This window comes from Arachis hypogaea, chromosome 2, assembly GCF_003086295.3.
Source record: "Arachis hypogaea cultivar Tifrunner chromosome 2, arahy.Tifrunner.gnm2.J5K5, whole genome shotgun sequence".
NCBI lineage: Eukaryota > Viridiplantae > Streptophyta > Magnoliopsida > Fabales > Fabaceae > Arachis > Arachis hypogaea.
Genome location: NC_092037.1, coordinates 47887890 through 47906604, shown reverse-complemented (window position 1 = coordinate 47906604; position 18715 = coordinate 47887890). Strand labels below are relative to the sequence as shown.

At 34.1% G+C, this 18715-nt stretch overlaps 1 protein-coding gene, 1 long non-coding RNA gene and 1 other non-coding gene across 3 annotated transcripts; all 3 read right to left on the bottom strand.

The window, feature by feature from the left end:
* Nucleotides 1-1309: 1309 nt before the first annotated feature.
* On the bottom strand, nucleotides 1310-2140 carry LOC112719128 (uncharacterized). Its single transcript, XR_003161447.2, has 3 exons — nucleotides 1968-2140; nucleotides 1557-1628; nucleotides 1310-1391 (listed from the first exon to the last, which is right to left on the bottom strand). It is a non-coding gene; the product is annotated as an uncharacterized lncRNA (long non-coding RNA).
* An 8069-nt stretch (nucleotides 2141-10209) lies between these two features.
* Nucleotides 10210-10281, bottom strand: TRNAN-GUU (transfer RNA asparagine (anticodon GUU)). The gene has a single exon. It is a non-coding gene; the product is annotated as a tRNA-Asn (tRNA).
* Nucleotides 10282-15910: 5629 nt separating this feature from the next.
* Nucleotides 15911-17228, bottom strand: LOC112743852 (ethylene-responsive transcription factor ERF105). Its single transcript, XM_025793232.3, has one exon. The coding sequence runs from the start codon at nucleotides 16860-16862 to the stop codon at nucleotides 16119-16121; it is 744 nt and encodes a 247-aa protein (XP_025649017.1). The 5' UTR covers nucleotides 16863-17228; the 3' UTR covers nucleotides 15911-16118.
* Nucleotides 17229-18715: the final 1487 nt, after the last annotated feature.

The window sequence follows — 18715 nt, the reverse complement described above, 5'->3', positions numbered from 1 at the left end:
GCCGCAGATTTATATGGGTTTTTTTAAAAGAATGCGCCATGATTATATCACATACAAAGCGAATGTAAATGACTTGCTAGCATAATCTTCCCTTATAATAAAAAAACAAGATTATATCACCAGTTCATGCACATCAATAAATTTATGAAGCCATTTCACAATTTAAGACAAAATAAAAATTTTGACAAAGAATAAAAAAAGCATACTTTAACCTTTTTTATCATAATTTCTTGTTCTAATTGCAAAGCAAAATAGTTCAGTTATTAGCCAAACTACTTAATAATGCTTGTTGAACTCATCTCACATTCCAATTTAGACCTCTTCTCTCGGCTCCATTCTTTTTCATTGGTTGTTGACTCCATTTCAAGTTCCATACTTTGGTGAGACTACTGTTGGTTCTCAGGAATCAAAGAATGCATGTTGAACTTGCTTTAAGTCCCCTCCATTACTCTATGCTGTTGGCTACTAACTGGTCCCATTCCCTTGCATAGGATGAAAATATGAAAATAAAAGTGCTTACTTTATGACACTGTTTAAAGCTATCATATGATGAAATAGACCCCCTTTCAAAAAAGCTACCATATGAACATTGTAGATTACAAATTCAATGAACTGAATATATAAAAAGACCAACAAATAAAATGATGAATTCGAAAGGAATAATCCCCCACCTGGTTTCGCGAAAGACCTGTTTGTATTGCCAACATGTGTTTATCAGTGTCTGGGGTATCTGAAATGAAATTCAAACAAAAAATAAATAAATAATAAAACATGTTTTATTCATATAAACTAAGAATTACGCATTCAAGTACGATTTTTGTTTAAAATGGCTGACTACACGATACAAGGATACTACTTGTTATTAATATTAGTATTAATCGATGGAAAACAATACATATTAGAATATTCACTTCTGAACTTGGGACTTGGTGCTATAAGCCTTACCCTTAACCTTACTCATATGAAGTGTCGAGCCACGGTGATATACATAATACATAACTTTAAACCTTATCACATGTGAAACAAAGTTTAATAATGATCACAAGCATTTCACGATATAGTTTTCTAAATCTTGCAAGTTGCATTAATGTTTAACCAATCATATTCACAACTTTCCACTCACAAAATGTCACATTTTAGTAAGAGAACTACCTCACCTTAGCAAGTGCGCATTTGTTTCTTTTTGTCTCATGGTTAACTCCATTAACAACACCCTTCAAAATTTAAAAAAAAATTGTTATAACCATCACTGCAGAAAAAGAAAAAGCGAAAGAAGTCAAAAGAATACAGTTATAAGCATGTACCATGACCTCCTTCCACTTGATGGTAGTTCTAGTAATATTTGAGGTTCCCTCCTCCTCAAAGAATGAAAGTTTTAGTCAACTTGGTACCTTAAAATAAGGATTCTCTTTAAAATTGTGAAAAGGTTATAATTTTTTCATTATTACAATCAAGACAGAAAATAAACAAAATTGAGAAGAAATAGAAAAACTGATCCTATCATTAAAAACAAAATAGATATAAAAAAATAAGAAAAAATGAGAGAAGAATCTTACAAAGGTGATTGAGTAGCCCAACTTCATATCTTTGAAATCTTCAACATCAAGGGAATGTAAATACTTGAAGATCTATGTCATACAAAAATGTCAATGTATTAGACATCGTTCAAGCCTTTCTTAACTCTCCCCCCCCTCCCCAAAAAAAACAAGAATCTCAGTGTGATATAATCTAACCTGTTACAATTCTTTAAAATAAAATTTCAACCACAAAATATATCATAAACTAAAATAGCAGTAGAAATAATAAGAAGTAGTACATTCAAATCCTCAACAACTATGCAATAAGTACTTATAAATTAAATATTTTAACAGTCTAAATTAGGACAACATAAAACACACTCAAAGATAATCAAAGCATCATGTAGCAGATAGCATAAAAGAATACAGATCCTTGGAAAAGAACATGACCTGCCAGTGATAATAACATCAAAATATTGAAGGCAGGCAAAACTTTTACTTCCATTTAACTCACTAGATCCAGAGAGGAAATTCATGACAATGTTTGTGTACTCCCACAAACTACAAATGCCATATTGATAATGTTCCATCCACCAGTAATAACCACAAGATAGTTCGACTAGTCATTAATACCCCTTTCTTCTTAAGTTAGAGCATACTCTCATTTGCATTTTTCTTCTCCTCCATTCTTGTTCAGTAAATAGTTCACAAACCTTGATTTTTTTGAGCTCTTTCTGGAACTCCTCTGAGTGTTCATATTGTTTATCATATTTTTCCTAATAAGCACAAAAGAGAATGAGAGAGAACAAAATATAATAGGTCTTTTGGTGGGAAAAGAAAGGCAACCAATATATTTTTGGTTTAGTATTGATAGCATACTAATTATAAGATATTAGAACACGAGCAGGGGCTAGACAGATGCAGAACAAAAAGAAAGCCTCAGTGCCTCACAACAAGAGGGTATTCCAAAATTCTAGGTTCTAGGTTCTAGGTGCATAATAAAGAACACAAATTTGTATAGAACTCTAATAATAAAATAGTAAACACATGCAATGAAGAGAATATTGCATACAATAACAAGTGAATGAATGCAGACAAATGACCAGTAAAAATTGAGAGCACTCAGCTAAAAATCAATCAATGATCACAGTTGAAGTGCTAAAATTTCAAAGAAATAGAAAATAAAAAAAAAACAACCCATAAAGAAAGCAGAATAAAACCCCTTAATGGAAATCATAAACAGCAAAAGAGAGTAATCAAGAAAGCAAAGTGATATAGAGAATGCTAAACAGGAAAGAAGAAATTAATTTCAGTCGTAAACACAGAGAGATAACAAACAATAAAGATAAAGGCATACTGGAGAGGAAGAATAACAAGATCAGCTGCGATTACATGGAAAGAATAATTAGAGCAGCAATGTTTTTGTTCTGGATTTGGAAGTTTGGAGGTAGCAACGCATGAGAAGGCAATGCAAGATTGATAGATAGAAGAGTGGCTCTTGCTATTGCTCTTGCTCTTACTAGATTTCAAAGCTCTTGCTCTGCCTGCAAAAAATATTGTCCATATTCCAGAAGAGTGCTTCTTTCAGTGCTATAACTACCAAAGTTGAATGTAATTTTAATGAAAAACAACAATAAAATTGACTTCAATAATTAACAGAATTGGAAATTTCAATAGCGAAATCACACAAGTGCAAAGATAGAGAGCTTCAATCACAGAATAATCTAAGTTCATCCCATGACAAGGATGAAATTGCCACACAATGCTAAATGAAACTTCCAAATTATAGAAACAAAACCCGTATTCTATTGGAACATATCTCAATAACATAATAGTTAATTGAATTGAAGGCAAAATCTTCAATCTAAAAAGGAAGTGAATTGAATTGAAAAAAAATAGGGAACATGGTGATAATCTTCAGAAGGGACAACTATAGCATCAAGAAGGAGAGAGTAAGAATACATCAAAGAAATGAACCTAGAAAGAAAGTTAGGAGAATAGTGGAAACAATTGAAGCAGAACAGTTTCAAAAAAGGAAGAAGCAGAGTTATCAGTGAATCTGTCCTGGTTTCGGTGACGGTTGTAACTGGTGGCGGCGTGTGCGATGGCGACCTACTCTCCCTATTTGGCTCCTCCCAGCGGCAGCTCTATCATTGGCAGCAGCAGCAAACCCTGATGGCGACGGGAACAGGTGATGAGCGGATAATTTATACACTTTTTGGCATTGTTTTTAGGTAGTTTTTAGTAAGTTTAAGCTACTTTCAAGGATGTTTTCATTAGTTTTTATGTTAAATTCACATTTCTGGACTTTACTATGAGTTTGTGTGTTTTTCTGTGATTTCAGGTAATTTCTGGCTGAAATTGAGGGACTTGAGCAAAACTCTGAAAAAGGCTGATAAAAGGACTGCCGATGCTGTTGGAATCTGACCTCCCTGCACTCGAAATGGATTTTCTGGAGTTACAGAACTCCAATTGGCGCTCTCTCAACGGCGTTGGAAAGTAGACATTCAGCGCTTTCCAGCAATATATAATAGTTCATACTTTATTCGGAAATTGACGATGTAACTTGGCGTTGAACGCCAAGTACATGCTGCTGTCTGGAGTTAAACGCCAGAAAAACGTCATGATCCGGAGTTGAACGCCCAAAACACGTTATAACTTGGAGTTCAACTCCAAGAGAAGCCTTATCTCGTGGATAGATCAAGCTCAGCCCAAGCATACACCAAGTGGGCCCCGGAAGTGGATTTAAGCATCAATTACTTACTCATGTAAACCCTAGTAGCTAGTCTAGTATAAATAGGATAAGTAACTATTGTATTAGACATCTTTTGACAGTTTAATCTTTTGACTTTGTAGTCTTTGATCATTCGGTCTCTTGATCATTCAGGGGGCTGGCCATTCGGCCATGCCTGAACCTTTTACTTATGTATTTTCAACAGTGGAGTTTCTGCACACCATAGATTAAGGGTGTGGAGCTCTGCTGTACCTCAAGTTTCAATACAATTATTATTACTTTCTATTCAATTCTCTTCTATCGTTATTCCAAGATATACGTTACACTTAACTTTGATGAATGTGATGATCCGTGACACTCATCATCATTCTCACCTATGAACGCGCGTGACTGACAACCACTTCCGTTCTACTCTAGGCCGGGCGCATATCTCTTAGATTCCCCAACAGAATCTTCGTGGTATAAGCTAGATAGATGGCGGCATTCATGAGGATCCGAAAAGTCTAAACCATGTCTATGGTATTCCGAGTAGGATTCTGGGATTGAATGACTGTGACGAGCTTCAAACTTCTGAAGGCTGGGCGTGATGACAAGCGCAAAAGAATCAAGGGATTCTATTCCAACCTGATTGAGAACCGACAGATGATTAGCCGTGCTGTGACAGAGCATAGGAACATTTTCACTGAGAGGATGGGATGTAGCCATTGACAACGGTGATGCCCTACATATAGCTTGCCATGGAAAGGAGTAGGAAGGATTGGATGAATGTAATAAGAAAATAGAGATACGAGAGGAGCACAGCATCTTCACACACTTATCTGAAATTCCCACTATTGCTTTACATAAGTATTTCTATCCCTTTTTATTTTCTATTTATTTATTAATTTTCGATCTCACCATAAACCAATTTAATCTGCCTAACTGAGATTTACAAGGTGACCATAGCTTGCTTCATACCAACAATCTCTGTGGGATCGACCCTTACTCACGTAAGGTATTACTTGGATGACCCAGTACACTTGCTGGTTAAGTTGAACAGAGTTGTGGAAAGAAAAAGCTTCTCTAACAGTGCTTGGAACTCTTGTATCACAATTTCGTCCACCAACAGGCTGCGACGGCGACGGCCTTGACCCCAATCGACGGCAGCGGCGGCAGCAGAGCAGAACGGTGCAAGAACAGACCTCCTCCTTCTCGCCTGCGTTCATCGTCTTCTGCTTCTCCTTCACTCTTCGTCATTCTTCTCCTCCATGACCGTGCGCACTCCCTCTCTTCACGAACTCTCTCTCTCTCTCTCTTTGGCTTCAGCGGCGATGATAGCAAGCTTAGAGGTGGCGGTGGTGGTAAGACGCGATGGTGAAGACCCGCGATGAGGACAACGACGGTGCTGGCTTCGCGATGAGCTGATGCGATCTCCCTTTCTCTTCGCAATTCTTTCTCTTGTAGTTCTGGCTTTCTGACGGCACGGCAACATGACGGCGGCAGCGAACCCAACAGCGCCGGCCCGGCTCCTTCCTCCCTTCCCTCTTCTTCTCCGTTTTCCCCTCTTTTGTCTTTAGGTTTATCTCTTTCTTTTTTTGCTGTTGCTGAGTGTTGTTGTGTTTTTGGGAAGGGGGAGATTGAAATATTGCCAAAAAAAAAGCTAAATTACCTTCGGTTCTTAAAATTCGTGGCAAAATCTTATTAAATAGCTGCTCTTTCAACTTTCACCACTAAAACTGCTGGAAAACCACCAGATAGCTGCGGTTGTGAAAACAGCTGCTATTTATCTGCAGCTATCTTCCGTTTTTGTGATAGTGTAATCTAAGCAATGAAACAACTAATAATTGTCAATCCCCGGCAACGACGCCAAATACTTGGTGTGGAAATTGAATACCACAAACTAACCGGCAAGTGCACCGGGTCATACCAAGTAGTACCTCAAGTGAATGAGGGTCGATCCCACGAGGATTGATGGATTAAGCAACAATGGTTAAATGATTTACTTAGTCAGACAAACAAAAAATGGTGTTTTGAAACTTCAATTGCATTAAACAGTAAATCAGAGAATTAGAAAAGTAAGCAATAAACAAATTGTGAATAATATATGGAGAAACAGTTAAGGCTTCAGAGTTATCTATTTTCCAGATTGACTTTTCTTACTAACTCTTTTAATCATGCAAGATTTAATTCACGGAAAACTATATGTGACTAAACCCTAATTCCTTAGAGCTTTTTGGTCTCCTCTAACCTTCATCAACTGCCAATTCCTTAGTCACTTAATTCCAATTTGAGGGTGAAATTCAATTCTAGTTTATTTGCCACAAAAACTCTAATTACCCAAATATAAGAGGATTATATGTCACGTATCCTGTTAACTCCAAATAATTAGAAGTTTAGGAGAATATGTTTTCAAGCTGTTGTTCAAGTAAAGAGCTTTTCCAAGTTATACAAGAACTCAATTAGAGCAAGGGTCATACTTTTGTTCCACCCAGATTCGTAAGATAAAGACCGAAAACAACTCTTGAAATAGAAATCAGTGCATGTATTAAAAAAGAAAAATAATAGTATCAATCCATATAATAGACAGAGCTCCTAACCTGAATAGTGGAGGTTTAGTTGCTCATGGTTCAGAGAGAAAACTAGGATTCTGTAAAACTGTAAATTGCGGAATGAGGTAGAAGAGAAGAGAAGAACCCGAAGGGCTAATTCTTTTCCCTTTTATATCTAATCCTAATTAATGCAAAATATATTTTTCTAAAACTAAATAATATCTTTTCCTATTTTTAAATAAAATAAAGTTTAATCAATAATTAAATAAACAATTCACGCAACCTTCATAGAGCGAATGGGGACCACAAATCGCACTAAGGGTTGGCGCCAAACCTGGAAGAATCCAAGTTTGGCTTGGGATTGTGCGTGAAGCCTTTCCTTGGAGTCTTTCAGTTGGCACCAAACTTGAGTAATCTCAAGTTTGGCGTGGAGGTGGTAGCAAGCTTTCCTTGGGATCTTTGAGTTGGTGCCAAACTTGAACTTCTTCAAGTTTGGCGTGGAGGTGGCAGCCTTGCTTTCTTGGAACATCAAGTTGTGGCGCCAAACTTGAATTTCTTCAAGTTTGGCATAGAGGTGGCAGCATGCGTTCTTCCATTCTCCATCCTTGGCTCCAACTCTATTAAATTCGTCCGAAATGCTACCTGAAATAAACAAAAGTGCACACAACTCAAAGTAGCATTCATAGTGGCTAAAATATATTAAATCTTGATTAAACTTAGCAATTCAAGTGCAAATTCCCTAAGAAAAGATAGAGAAGATGCTCACGCATCAGTCATCACCGCCCAACTGTTGGGGTGCAGATGAGATGGCGCCACTAAACAACAATTGAACAGCGTTTGAACAAACTCATAGACCCACATCTAGTTGGTAACCCAGGTAGAGTCGGAATTTATATAACAGACCTTCTCACCTACCCCGGAGAGCAAATGCTCGTACTTACGTTGTGCTTCCCCGCCTCCACAAACCAAGCCCTTATCACGAAGCTTCTGGAGGTCTTCCTCTGTAACTCAAGACGGCATCCCACACACATTAGTGGTCACTCAGAAATATGCATTAGGAATGCCGCCAGTCGGGACAACGAAAACCCTAGAGCCCTTTGCCAAGCCATACCTAAAAATGGGGACACCACCGTCAGCCCACTCCACCGAAGAAGAAAACCATACAAATTTCACAACTAACGCGCCAAAAGGGAAGCCTAAAAGACAACGGCACCTCCCCCCTATTTCCATACCATTAACACTATCACAAAATTACACTAAAAACAGTGGCACCGCCCTGATTTCCTACCACTCAGACCCAAAAAATCACCCCAAATAGACAAACGTAGAAGCGAGTAAATTGAAAGGAAAACACAGGACAAACAAACTCAAAATATGCATAAGAGAGTTAGAAAACACCAACCTGATTTTCTAAAAGAGATAGGGAAAATGACGAAGCACGAAACATGAGATGAACAAATGCACAATGCACAAATGACCTGGCCGAAAGACAAGCAGCACATGGAAAAGTATGGAAAGAGGAGAAAAGTGAAAGAAAAAGAAGAAGTTACCAACAAAAGAAACATAAAAGCTGACGTGGTTACAAATAAAACCCAAAACACTCAAATGCAAAACGAATGGATGGAAAGCAAAATGGGAAGAGAGCACAAAAATTCCCCCCACCTTAAACATCAATATTACGCTTGGAGAATTGCAACTAACAAAATCCCCCTTCAAGAAAACAAACGAGCAAATAATGGGATGGCCAGAGCACTACACAGACTCCCAACCTCCGTCAGAGAACTCAGATGGCACTCCACCCTCCATGGCAGGCTCACGGCTACACGACAAAGCGAACCTCTCCAGGGATGAGACTAGGTAAGCATACTCTCTTGCTGCGGGGGCAACTGTTCCGAATCTAATCTTCGGGTCTCTATTGGAGCAGCTATAACTTGGTTTGCTGGGCCTGGGCCGCCCAATAACCATAAACACCTAACAAACATTCAAATTCAAACAATTTTCTTATCTTAGCCAACAGGATAATATAAGATAAGATAACAACTCTAAACTATAAAAAGTGAGCCAAGGGCTCCCTTAGGTACGTCACGCATCCCTATCCCTTATCTATATCTCTTAAATCCATTCTGACTTGAGTGTTGGAGTATTTTTACAGGTACCACCCCTACCGCTCCAGAAGTCTAGTCTTGTCACCACCTTAACCGGTGAGTCCCTGATCCATCTCACAACTCGTACCAGCAACTTCCAATATAGTTTCCAATAACTCAAGCGAATACACATTATTATCTTCTGCAAAGAAAACAATGGCACTCAATATGCTTAAACACCAAATTCCCCTAGTGAACTCATTCATCCTTCAAATCAGCTCCACCATATACATCATTCCGGTCTTTCTTACAACCTCCGCTGTCTCCATCAGCCTTCATCTCCACCACAACTACACAACACTGGCAAAGACACCAATTGCAGTAACTACCCTAGCCCATTCAGAAAATATACCTGAAGAGCACAGTTATAGGTTGGACGTGTTACCGCTATCAGCTGCTTCCGCGGCACAAAATCGAACCTCTCTACTACCGATCGAGGGTTTATTACGCTCAGAGTTACCGAATCGATGATGAAACTACTCTCTCTGGCACTAACACTTTCACTGCTGACAAAAGCTTGAATTTAGAATAATATTCTATATATCTATTATATAAATATATTAGGCTATAGTAATAGTCAATCCAAAAATTTCATTATATCCCTTCTAAAAAAATCGTTCTTTTTCGTCTCGTATTTTGTAGAGATAAATGGTATGTGGATACAGCAGAGAATTTGCCTTTTTTCTGTTATTCAAACTAAAAGTGAAACTCAAAAAAGAGAACTCAAAAAAACTAAAAAGAAATAGCAGTATGGCCTCTAGCAATGCTGATGACTGCTCACGTAATTGGAAATAGAGTGCATAATAATCTCTTCTATTAAATTATTTAATAAGACAGACATAAAATAAATTCCATCTTTGAATTTCAAATTCAAATCTGAATCCCCTAGCCTAGGTTGCACAAAAAAATTATTGAATTGAAATTCAATGTCCAGAAGGAGTTTTAGAGGATTCAAAAAGGTCCGTTCAGCGCCTATATCGTATGTTAGCCTCTCGGGAGAATTGATGACTGCATCAAAGATGCACTTGCTATTGCTAATACTAGTACATCGGAGAATTCTGAATTGGTTAGTTTAAATAGCCCCGGACTGTGGAACAAGGGAGTATCCCGAACCTACACCGAGGTATTGACGGCAATTCTCAAATATCGCAGAACCGAACGGGATACGATGAGATAGAATGCAATAGAGACAAACAAAAGACAGGGGGAACGGGTTACCTACTTTTAACAGTCAAAGCGAACCCAACCCTTTCATTTCGAATTCAAGAATTCGGAATGAACCAAACCTCCCCAAGTAGGATTCGAACCTACGACCAGTCAGTTAACAGCCGACCGCTCTACCACTGAGCTACTGAGGAACAATGGGAAATTTGATCTCATAGAGTTCAATTCCCGATCTCAACCCATGACCAATATGAGCTCGAAGTTTCCTTCGTAACTCGTGGAACTTCTTCGCAATGGCTCCGTTCCATGCCTCATTTCAAAGGGAACCTCAAAGTGGCTCTATTTCATTATATTCCACCCATATCAAAATTTCACTCATTTTAGATCCCCCTCTTTGGTGTCAGTGAGATAAGAGATGTCGTTTCTAGTCTATCTCTTTCTATTTCTATATAGAAATATGGAAGGTTGAAAAATCATTATATAAATATATGGATTTAAAATTAGATAATAATCCGGAGATTGCAATAGATAATAAAAAGCAACAAGTACAACCAAGTCACATGGCCCATGTCACTTTTCAAAGGATTGTGTGCCTATACGGCTATGCCTCACTCTACATAATAATGTCACACGGCCCATGACCTACTAAATCCACATAGAATGGTAGAGGCAAACCACAAAAAAGGAAGGCGTGGCCATGGGAGCAAGATGACAGTGAATTTTAGCCTATGTCTGTCCAAAAGGGGTGTCTGGGACGCCTCGTACTTTCTGATAGGCTCTGACACAGGTTTGTCGATAATTTGTGAGTTTATATTCATTTTCAGTTTTGACCACTAAACATGGTACTTTCTGAATTTAAACCATTTTTGTTATTAATAATTGAAAAATATCCCCACAATTTCATGAGGCTTTTTTGGGAACGTAACTTGTTCTTCTAAACTTCTATAATAACATGTCAGCCCAATTTTTTACAACATGAAATGTCCATTAAAAGTCTAGTAGGTGAAAAAATGTACTTCACATTAGTTATATATGAATTTTATACATATAATTACGTAATAGTGGTGCTATATGAGTAATAATTTTTTTTAATAAAAACATTTTAATATTATTTATTACAAAAATATTTTTTTTACATTTTCAATTCATTAAATATATCAAAAGTATTAAAATATTTTCTTTTATGGTATACTTAACCATTGTTCATAAAACAGAGGATAGCAAAATCCGTTTTTTTTAAAAGATGAAAAATTAAAATTAAAATATTGACATACATTAATAACTAAAAAGTTAACCATTATTTGAATTTTTTTATTACATTAAATTGTTTAAATTTGTTTCATTTTCTTTAAATTTGATGGCTATAAATCTGTAATATAAGAGCAGCATGTCTTATTAAGATTTTTATTAATAAAAAGTTAATAGTCTTTTTTAAATAAATATAAAAAATTATCAATTAATAAGTTTAATATATGTGATAAATGTTAACTAATATAATCTTGGTAAAAATTATTTAAAGAAGTGGACAATTACTAGTTATGTTTTCTGTCGTGACTTTATTAATGCATTTTGGATAACATGTAAGAGAAGAAGTTAACTAACTTGTGATGTGTATACAATGACATTAGTGGTCACCAACATATTCAACAACCTACCCAAATTTTCAAATGTTCTAATAAATACCATGCTCAAATTAATTAGTATTTACAAATTTATAGAAAAAAAGGAGTTAGCAACTACGTAATATTATTCTATTGAATTAGAAACAAATTTCATAATTGTTAAAATTAATTTTGTAAATCAACTAAAAAAAAGTAACTTATTGAAATATTTAATTTTAAGGTGCTAAATAAATTATTTAAATAATTCTGTATTTTTTAACAAAACAATTATTTTTTTCGATTGACACAAAATAGCTAAATTTGTTTATGGCTATACACACAACAATCATTTAATTCTTAATTTTTGCCTATGATTAAGTTACAATTTTTTCTTGTCCAATGTGCAAAAAATTCGCACCAAAAATGTATTACTTTTTCAATATATTCATACATTTTTTTTTGTCAGAATATATTCATACATTTAAAAGGTACACCTTACCAACCAAAAAGTATTCATATATTTAATCAGCCCAACTTATCCACTTGATCACCAAAAATACGTTTACACATTTAATATTTGATGTATGTATATTTTATTTTTATCACAAATATAAAAGATCACAATGCAATTATAAAAATACAAGGTGAAACTGGATAGAAGTCGTATAAATACACGTCATTGTCACATCTTATCACTATTAAAAATATGCGTCTACTACATAAAAAATCACCGTAATAAACAAAAAAACAGACATTCCAAACAACTCTTTTAAACAGGCGCAAACTAAATTTATCCAAAAAGACTGGCAATATAGGAAGCTGAAGAAGCCCACTACTTACAAATGAGGTGGCCCAGTTGATGAAGAAGCGGTAACTGTCCATCGTGTGAGTTGCAGCTCAACAAATTTCTTGCCGAGATAATGCCAAAAAAAAAAAAAAAAAACTTCTTGAGGAAATATTCGAATATGTATCAACAACTTCTGTACCGTAAAATTAGCATTTTACAATTCCTTTATGCAAATCCTTTTGGTTGAAGGATTGAAGGCAAACATTCTTAGTTCATGGTATCTGCTCATTGCTATATTAGTTTTTTTTTTTTACGAATTTAAAATTTATATATCCTTATACAATTTAAATGTTTTGAGAAAAATTCTTTAAAGTAAAATAAGACAAAATGTATGTATAATCACTTTTTTTAGTCTTTGACGGTAGTTTATCTTCATTAAAAACTAGGATGTCTATATGGTTACTCCAAGCATGCAAAAATAATTGTTTACTCATTTTGATATGTATATCTAAAATAAAGTTCCGTGTTCTAGAAGAAAATGTATATCACTTTTTCCAATACACGAGGTTCTAATAATATGATAAAATAAGATATTAAAAATAAAATAAAAATATAAAAATATAAAATTTTATTTTTTTATATTTTTAATTTTGTTTAATAATAAATTAAAATAAATTATAAAAATTTAATTTAATTTATTTTTTATTTAAAAAATTAAAAAAATAAAATAAAAGATATAATTATAAAAAATTAATAAAAATAACAAAAAAATAAATTGTATTTTTTATTAGTATTTTTGTAGTTTTTATTAAGACAAATATAAAATACATTAATCTATATCTCTAAATATAATATTTTTGTTCATATCTTATTTATTAAATATAATTTTGTATCTTTATTTTTTTGTCTCAATGTTTTATCTTTATAAATAAATGCAATCTAAAATACAAAAAAAAATGTTTTTTTTTATTATTTTTAATATATTTTATAATACAAGAGTAAGATTGTCTTTTTATAACATTTCTTTCTTTTTTATTTTCCTAACATCCAATCATATCTAAGGAAAATAAAAATCAACTCAATATCTTTCTGTTCCTTTCTTTTCTTTCTATTTCTTTTCTCTCTATTTCTTTTCTTCAAACCAAACATAGCGTTAGAGCATCCAAAATTCGAACGAAAATATTTTGAAAAACAGTATGGCTATACATCCAAGTATTTTTGGCAACCAAATCCAATCAAATTGGCCCAAACTCAATAAAAACTATTTTCATCACAGCAACGTGTATCATATGCATATTTCAAAAATGCAACTTCTTCGTATTTGTCTTCTTCTATTTTTCCGTTTTCTTCTTCTCCTCCTCCTTCTTATTCTTTCAAATTCGTGCGTTTCTTTTTCTTCTTCTATTTCTCCATTTCCTCCTCCTCCTCCTCCTCCTCCTCCTTCTTATTCTTTCAAATTTTCGCACGTAGGTTCTTCTTCTTCCCTTCTTCTTCTTCTTCACGCACGCAGATTATTCTTCTGCTTCTTCTTCTTCTCTTTTGTTATTGTAATTACCAACAACACTAACATTTTGCTTATTAAAACTAATATTTGAATTAAATTTGAATTTATATAATAGACAATGTTCGATTCATTTAGTATTATATAGTGGTTTCACTTTGATAATATTTTCGATTCATTCTAGACACAGGTATTTCTGAATTTGAATTTATATAATGGACAAATGTTTGATTTATTTGGTATTATACAATAGTTTCACTTTGATAATATTTTTGGTTCATTCTAGATGCATGTATTTCTAAATTTAAATTTATATAATGGACAAATATCCGGTTCATTTGGTATTATACAATGATTTTGCTTTAATAATATTTTTGATTCATTTGCAGTCCAGGTGTGTTGTCGATGAATAATTTGTCCCAATGGTTGGAATGACTTTCAAGACAAATTGGATGGAATATAATGAAATCAGATATAACTGAATAAAATCATAATAAAAAATTTCATTTTTTTTGCCAAAAAAGACTCAATCATTAACAAAAACACATCAAATTTATTTTTAGATCCAAAATGAATCTCAATTAAATTAAGAAATAAATCGAAATTACTTAAGGAATAAATAATTTGGTCAATACTTATCAGTAACATCAAGTGAACCTCAATTAACACATAAATGTACCGAAATAAATTAAGAAATGAACCGAAAACTATTTAATGATGGCAATAGAGAAAATTAGAACTAATAAAGATGTTCGCAAAATGTTGGTATTATTAGTGATAATGATAACAAAAAAGAAAAAGAAGAAGACGCAACATTGAAGAAGATGAAAAAGAAGAAGGAAAGAAGAATCTGCAAGCGCAAATTTAGAAGAAGAACAAGAAAGAGGAGGAGGAGGAGGAGGAGGAGGAGGAAGAGGAGGAGGAGGAGCGAGATTTGAAAAGTTGTTATAACAACTTGGTTAAATTTAATTAAATATTTTACTTGAATGTAGAGATTTTTTTTTATTCTTTAAAAAATAAGCATTTTCATAAAATTAATGTTATATACACAATTAGGTTGACATTTATAAAAGACAATTATGAAAAGGTAAAAATAAAGAAAGATTTTGTAACATGTTTTTGGGAATGATATGAACACCACTTTTATGTACGAAAATATTTGGGAAGTCAAAATTTAGAGTAAAAAATAGTCATAACTTATTTTTTAGATTTTATTTGTGTTTATTATTTATCTACAAAATAAATACATAATATTATATATAATAATTGTATAATTAAAAATATTACATAAAATTATAAATATTAAATTAAATAATTTTTTTGTCAAAAAATTGAATAAGTTAACTTTGTATTATTATCTTTTTAATATTACTCTTTATATTTCTTTTCATTTTTGATATTAATAAATATAGCTAAGAAATAAGAAAAGATAAAAAACTTTGTGAGTAAACTATTATTTTCGTTTCTAACGTTTGGGATAAAAATTTTTTTGTGTCCCTAACATTTAAATTGTTCTATTTATATCCCTAACATTTGTAAAAGTGATTTATGTTATCCTGCCATCAATTACACATCATGAGTTTTAGTTGGAATTCTAAAAATCACATCTTAAAGGTAGACTACAAATACCTGGGACAAAACTGATAATCCACTCCAAATAATAGTTCATCAAAAATTGAATTTATATATAATTCACTTTTTCAGGAATATAATTCAACTCTAACACAAATAGTAAGTACAATATTAAAATCGAATACATCCAAATGAAATCTAATTGAGAATGAATACATTCAAGTGAAAATAGTTGAAAAATATAATCTGATCTGTTTGCATAATTGATGACAGGATAACATTGAATCACTTTCACAAACGTTAGGAGAATACAAATAAGATAATTTAAACGTTAGAGATACAAATAAGACTTATCCCAATCGTTGAGGACAAAAATGATACTTTACTCAAAATTTATCTTTTACACAAAATGGTGCAAACATTTATGATGCTTTTATACTCTAAATTATACACCCCTATGAATATCAAATGAAGATATTTAAATAGCATATTTTGTTAACCAACTATCTTTGGATTACTCTTCATTTTCTAAGTTCTAACAAGTAAGAAAGGAAATCAAAGTCTCAATACTCAAACAACCATGAGTGGAGATAAAGGTGACAAAGGAGGAACACTAAAGATTGTTCCCATAACTTCGGTGTCCCAAAACCCTTTCCAACACGATGGTGTCAAAGGACATGCCGTAAAGCACTCCTCTTTCTTCACTTGCTTCTTATTGTTACTCTCCACAACATTTTCACTACCCTCTTCATCATTTTCTCTTCTCCTCTTCCCACCAACCTTCATTATTGAGCAAGAAACTGAACATTCTTTAGAGTATTCTCCAACTTCAATAGGGAAGTTCAGTATAGCTTTGCTTCCTCTCATCTTGAAAGCAGCTCTATCGTATGCTCTAGCAGCTTCTATGGCTGTGTCAAATGTTCCGAGCCACACCCTGGATCCTTTCCGATTCGGGTCGCGAATCTCTGCGGCAAACTTCCCCCATGGTCGTCTCCTAACGCCTCTATAATGCTTATCCTCGTTCGGATAACAATTTTCCGAGAAACTTTGGTTGCTGCAATTAACGGTTGTTCTTTCATTTTGTTGTGTGAAGGTCATTGTGAGGGCTGGTCTTGTTGAAGGGATTGAGATGTTCTTCAAGAAGGGCTTGCGGTTGCTTAAGTTTGAGGATGTTGGAGGCATAGAGAAAGAGGCTTGAGTTTGAGGAATTTGAATATTGTTGGGGTGGCTTGAAACATAGTTTGGTTTTACATTATTAGTTGATTGGGGTTGCAAATGATCACTGATGCTCATATTGGAGTCAAAGGCTTGCATACTTCTCTAAGTTCTAATTAAGTCCGAGGGCAGAATTAAAGGATTGCATAGAACTAAGAAGGGTTTAATAATTTGAAGGATTGCCGAAAGGAGGAGTCTAAGAAAAGGGGAATTGAATTAGTTGTTTTGTTTTGTTGAGTGGAAAGTGGGAGTGAGAGGCGTATAAATATGGGAAAGACTGAAGTGAGGAAAGTAATTTGGGGATGCTTCCGTATAGATTCCAAGATGGAGAGACGAAGCATCGTTTTCTTTCTATCGAGTATTGGTGTTTATGTTACGCCTCTCTTGTCTTTTTGGTTGATGTCAAATGTCAAGTTGACTACTTGTTCTAATGGGGACCATTGTCCACTATAAATATGGACTTTCCTGGTTACTTCCAACTGTAGTTGGATTTAAGTAGGGTGTTTTAATAGAGAACAATGACAGGTAAAAATCTACTTTTGTGGGTTAACGAATTTTGAGAATAGAGGGAAAAAAATAATTATTATAAAATATAAGTTTGGTGGCTAATTTTATTTTTCAACAGTGTCTGTAATAAAAAATAGTTATTATTTGTTTATATTCTGATCTAAAATATAAAGTCAGGTCTAATAAAGATAAAAGACTCAACTAAAAGAGATGGTCTATGCCGTTTATCCGACCTCTTTAAGAGGTTAGACACGATAAAAAGAATCCAGCCCTACTTATCCAAACAAGTAACTGCCTCCTCGAATCTTTTCTACTATATGTACCTTCACTAAAAGATAGATTTTAACAAACTCCTAAGATAAAGGGAATGGTTACCCATTAACACTACAACATTTTGGGTCTATGGCCACGGTTTTTTTGGTTATGGTAAAAAAACTGTGACAAAAAAAACTATGATCACGGTTTTTTAAAAAAAAAGGTGGCCTAAAAGGGTCTATAGTCATGGTTTACGGAGGCGACCTAAAAGAGTCTTTGGTCACAATTTTTTGGGTTGACCAAAAAGAGTCTATGGTCATGGTTTTTTAAAAAAGGGTGACCTAAAGGGGTCTATGGTCACGATTTTTTTGGGTGACCTAAAAGAGTCTATGGTCACGGTTTTGGGGGTAACCTTAAATGGTCTACGGTCTTGCCTATTCAAAAAAGGTGACCTAAAAGGATTTATAGTTACGATTTTAGGGGGTGACCTAAAGAGGTCTATGGTCACCATGTTGCGGGTGACCTAAAATGGTCACAGTTTTTGGAGTGACCTAAAATGGTCACTCTCCAAAAGACATCTATGATCACGATTTTGAGGTGTGACCTAAAAAAGTATATGGTCATAGTTTTACAAAAAAAGTGACCTAAAAGGGTCTAAGATCACGGTTTTAGAGAGTGGCCTAAAGGTATCTATGGTCACGGTTTTAGGTGGTGACCTATAGAGGTATATGATGTGAGATATTTTGTCGATCTAGAATTTATCAATAAATTTCGTCACCAGTATAGTCTAAACCAACAAGCTACCACGCACCAAATTTAGAAAATGTGTCACCACAATTGAAAATCAATAATCGAGAGTAGAATCGCGGGTCGTTCTCCCTAGGAGTTGCTCTATAATGCACGTCATTGGTTAGGAGTTCTCATGGTATTTTGAAGTTGAATACAAGAAAAGTAAATGAACATGAATTGGAACGATGAGAAATTAACAATTGGAATAAGAAAACCAAGAAATTAAACTAATAAAGGTGAATGACAATCAACCAATGTAAAATCCTTGGCTAGGGGTGAGAATTGGAATTCCTATCATTATAGCCTCCATCAATTGTGACAAGAATTGGCTATTGCTCCAGGCTGCACAAAATTGTGATCTCTAACAATGGCACTCAACTTGGTATGTGCATTCATAATAT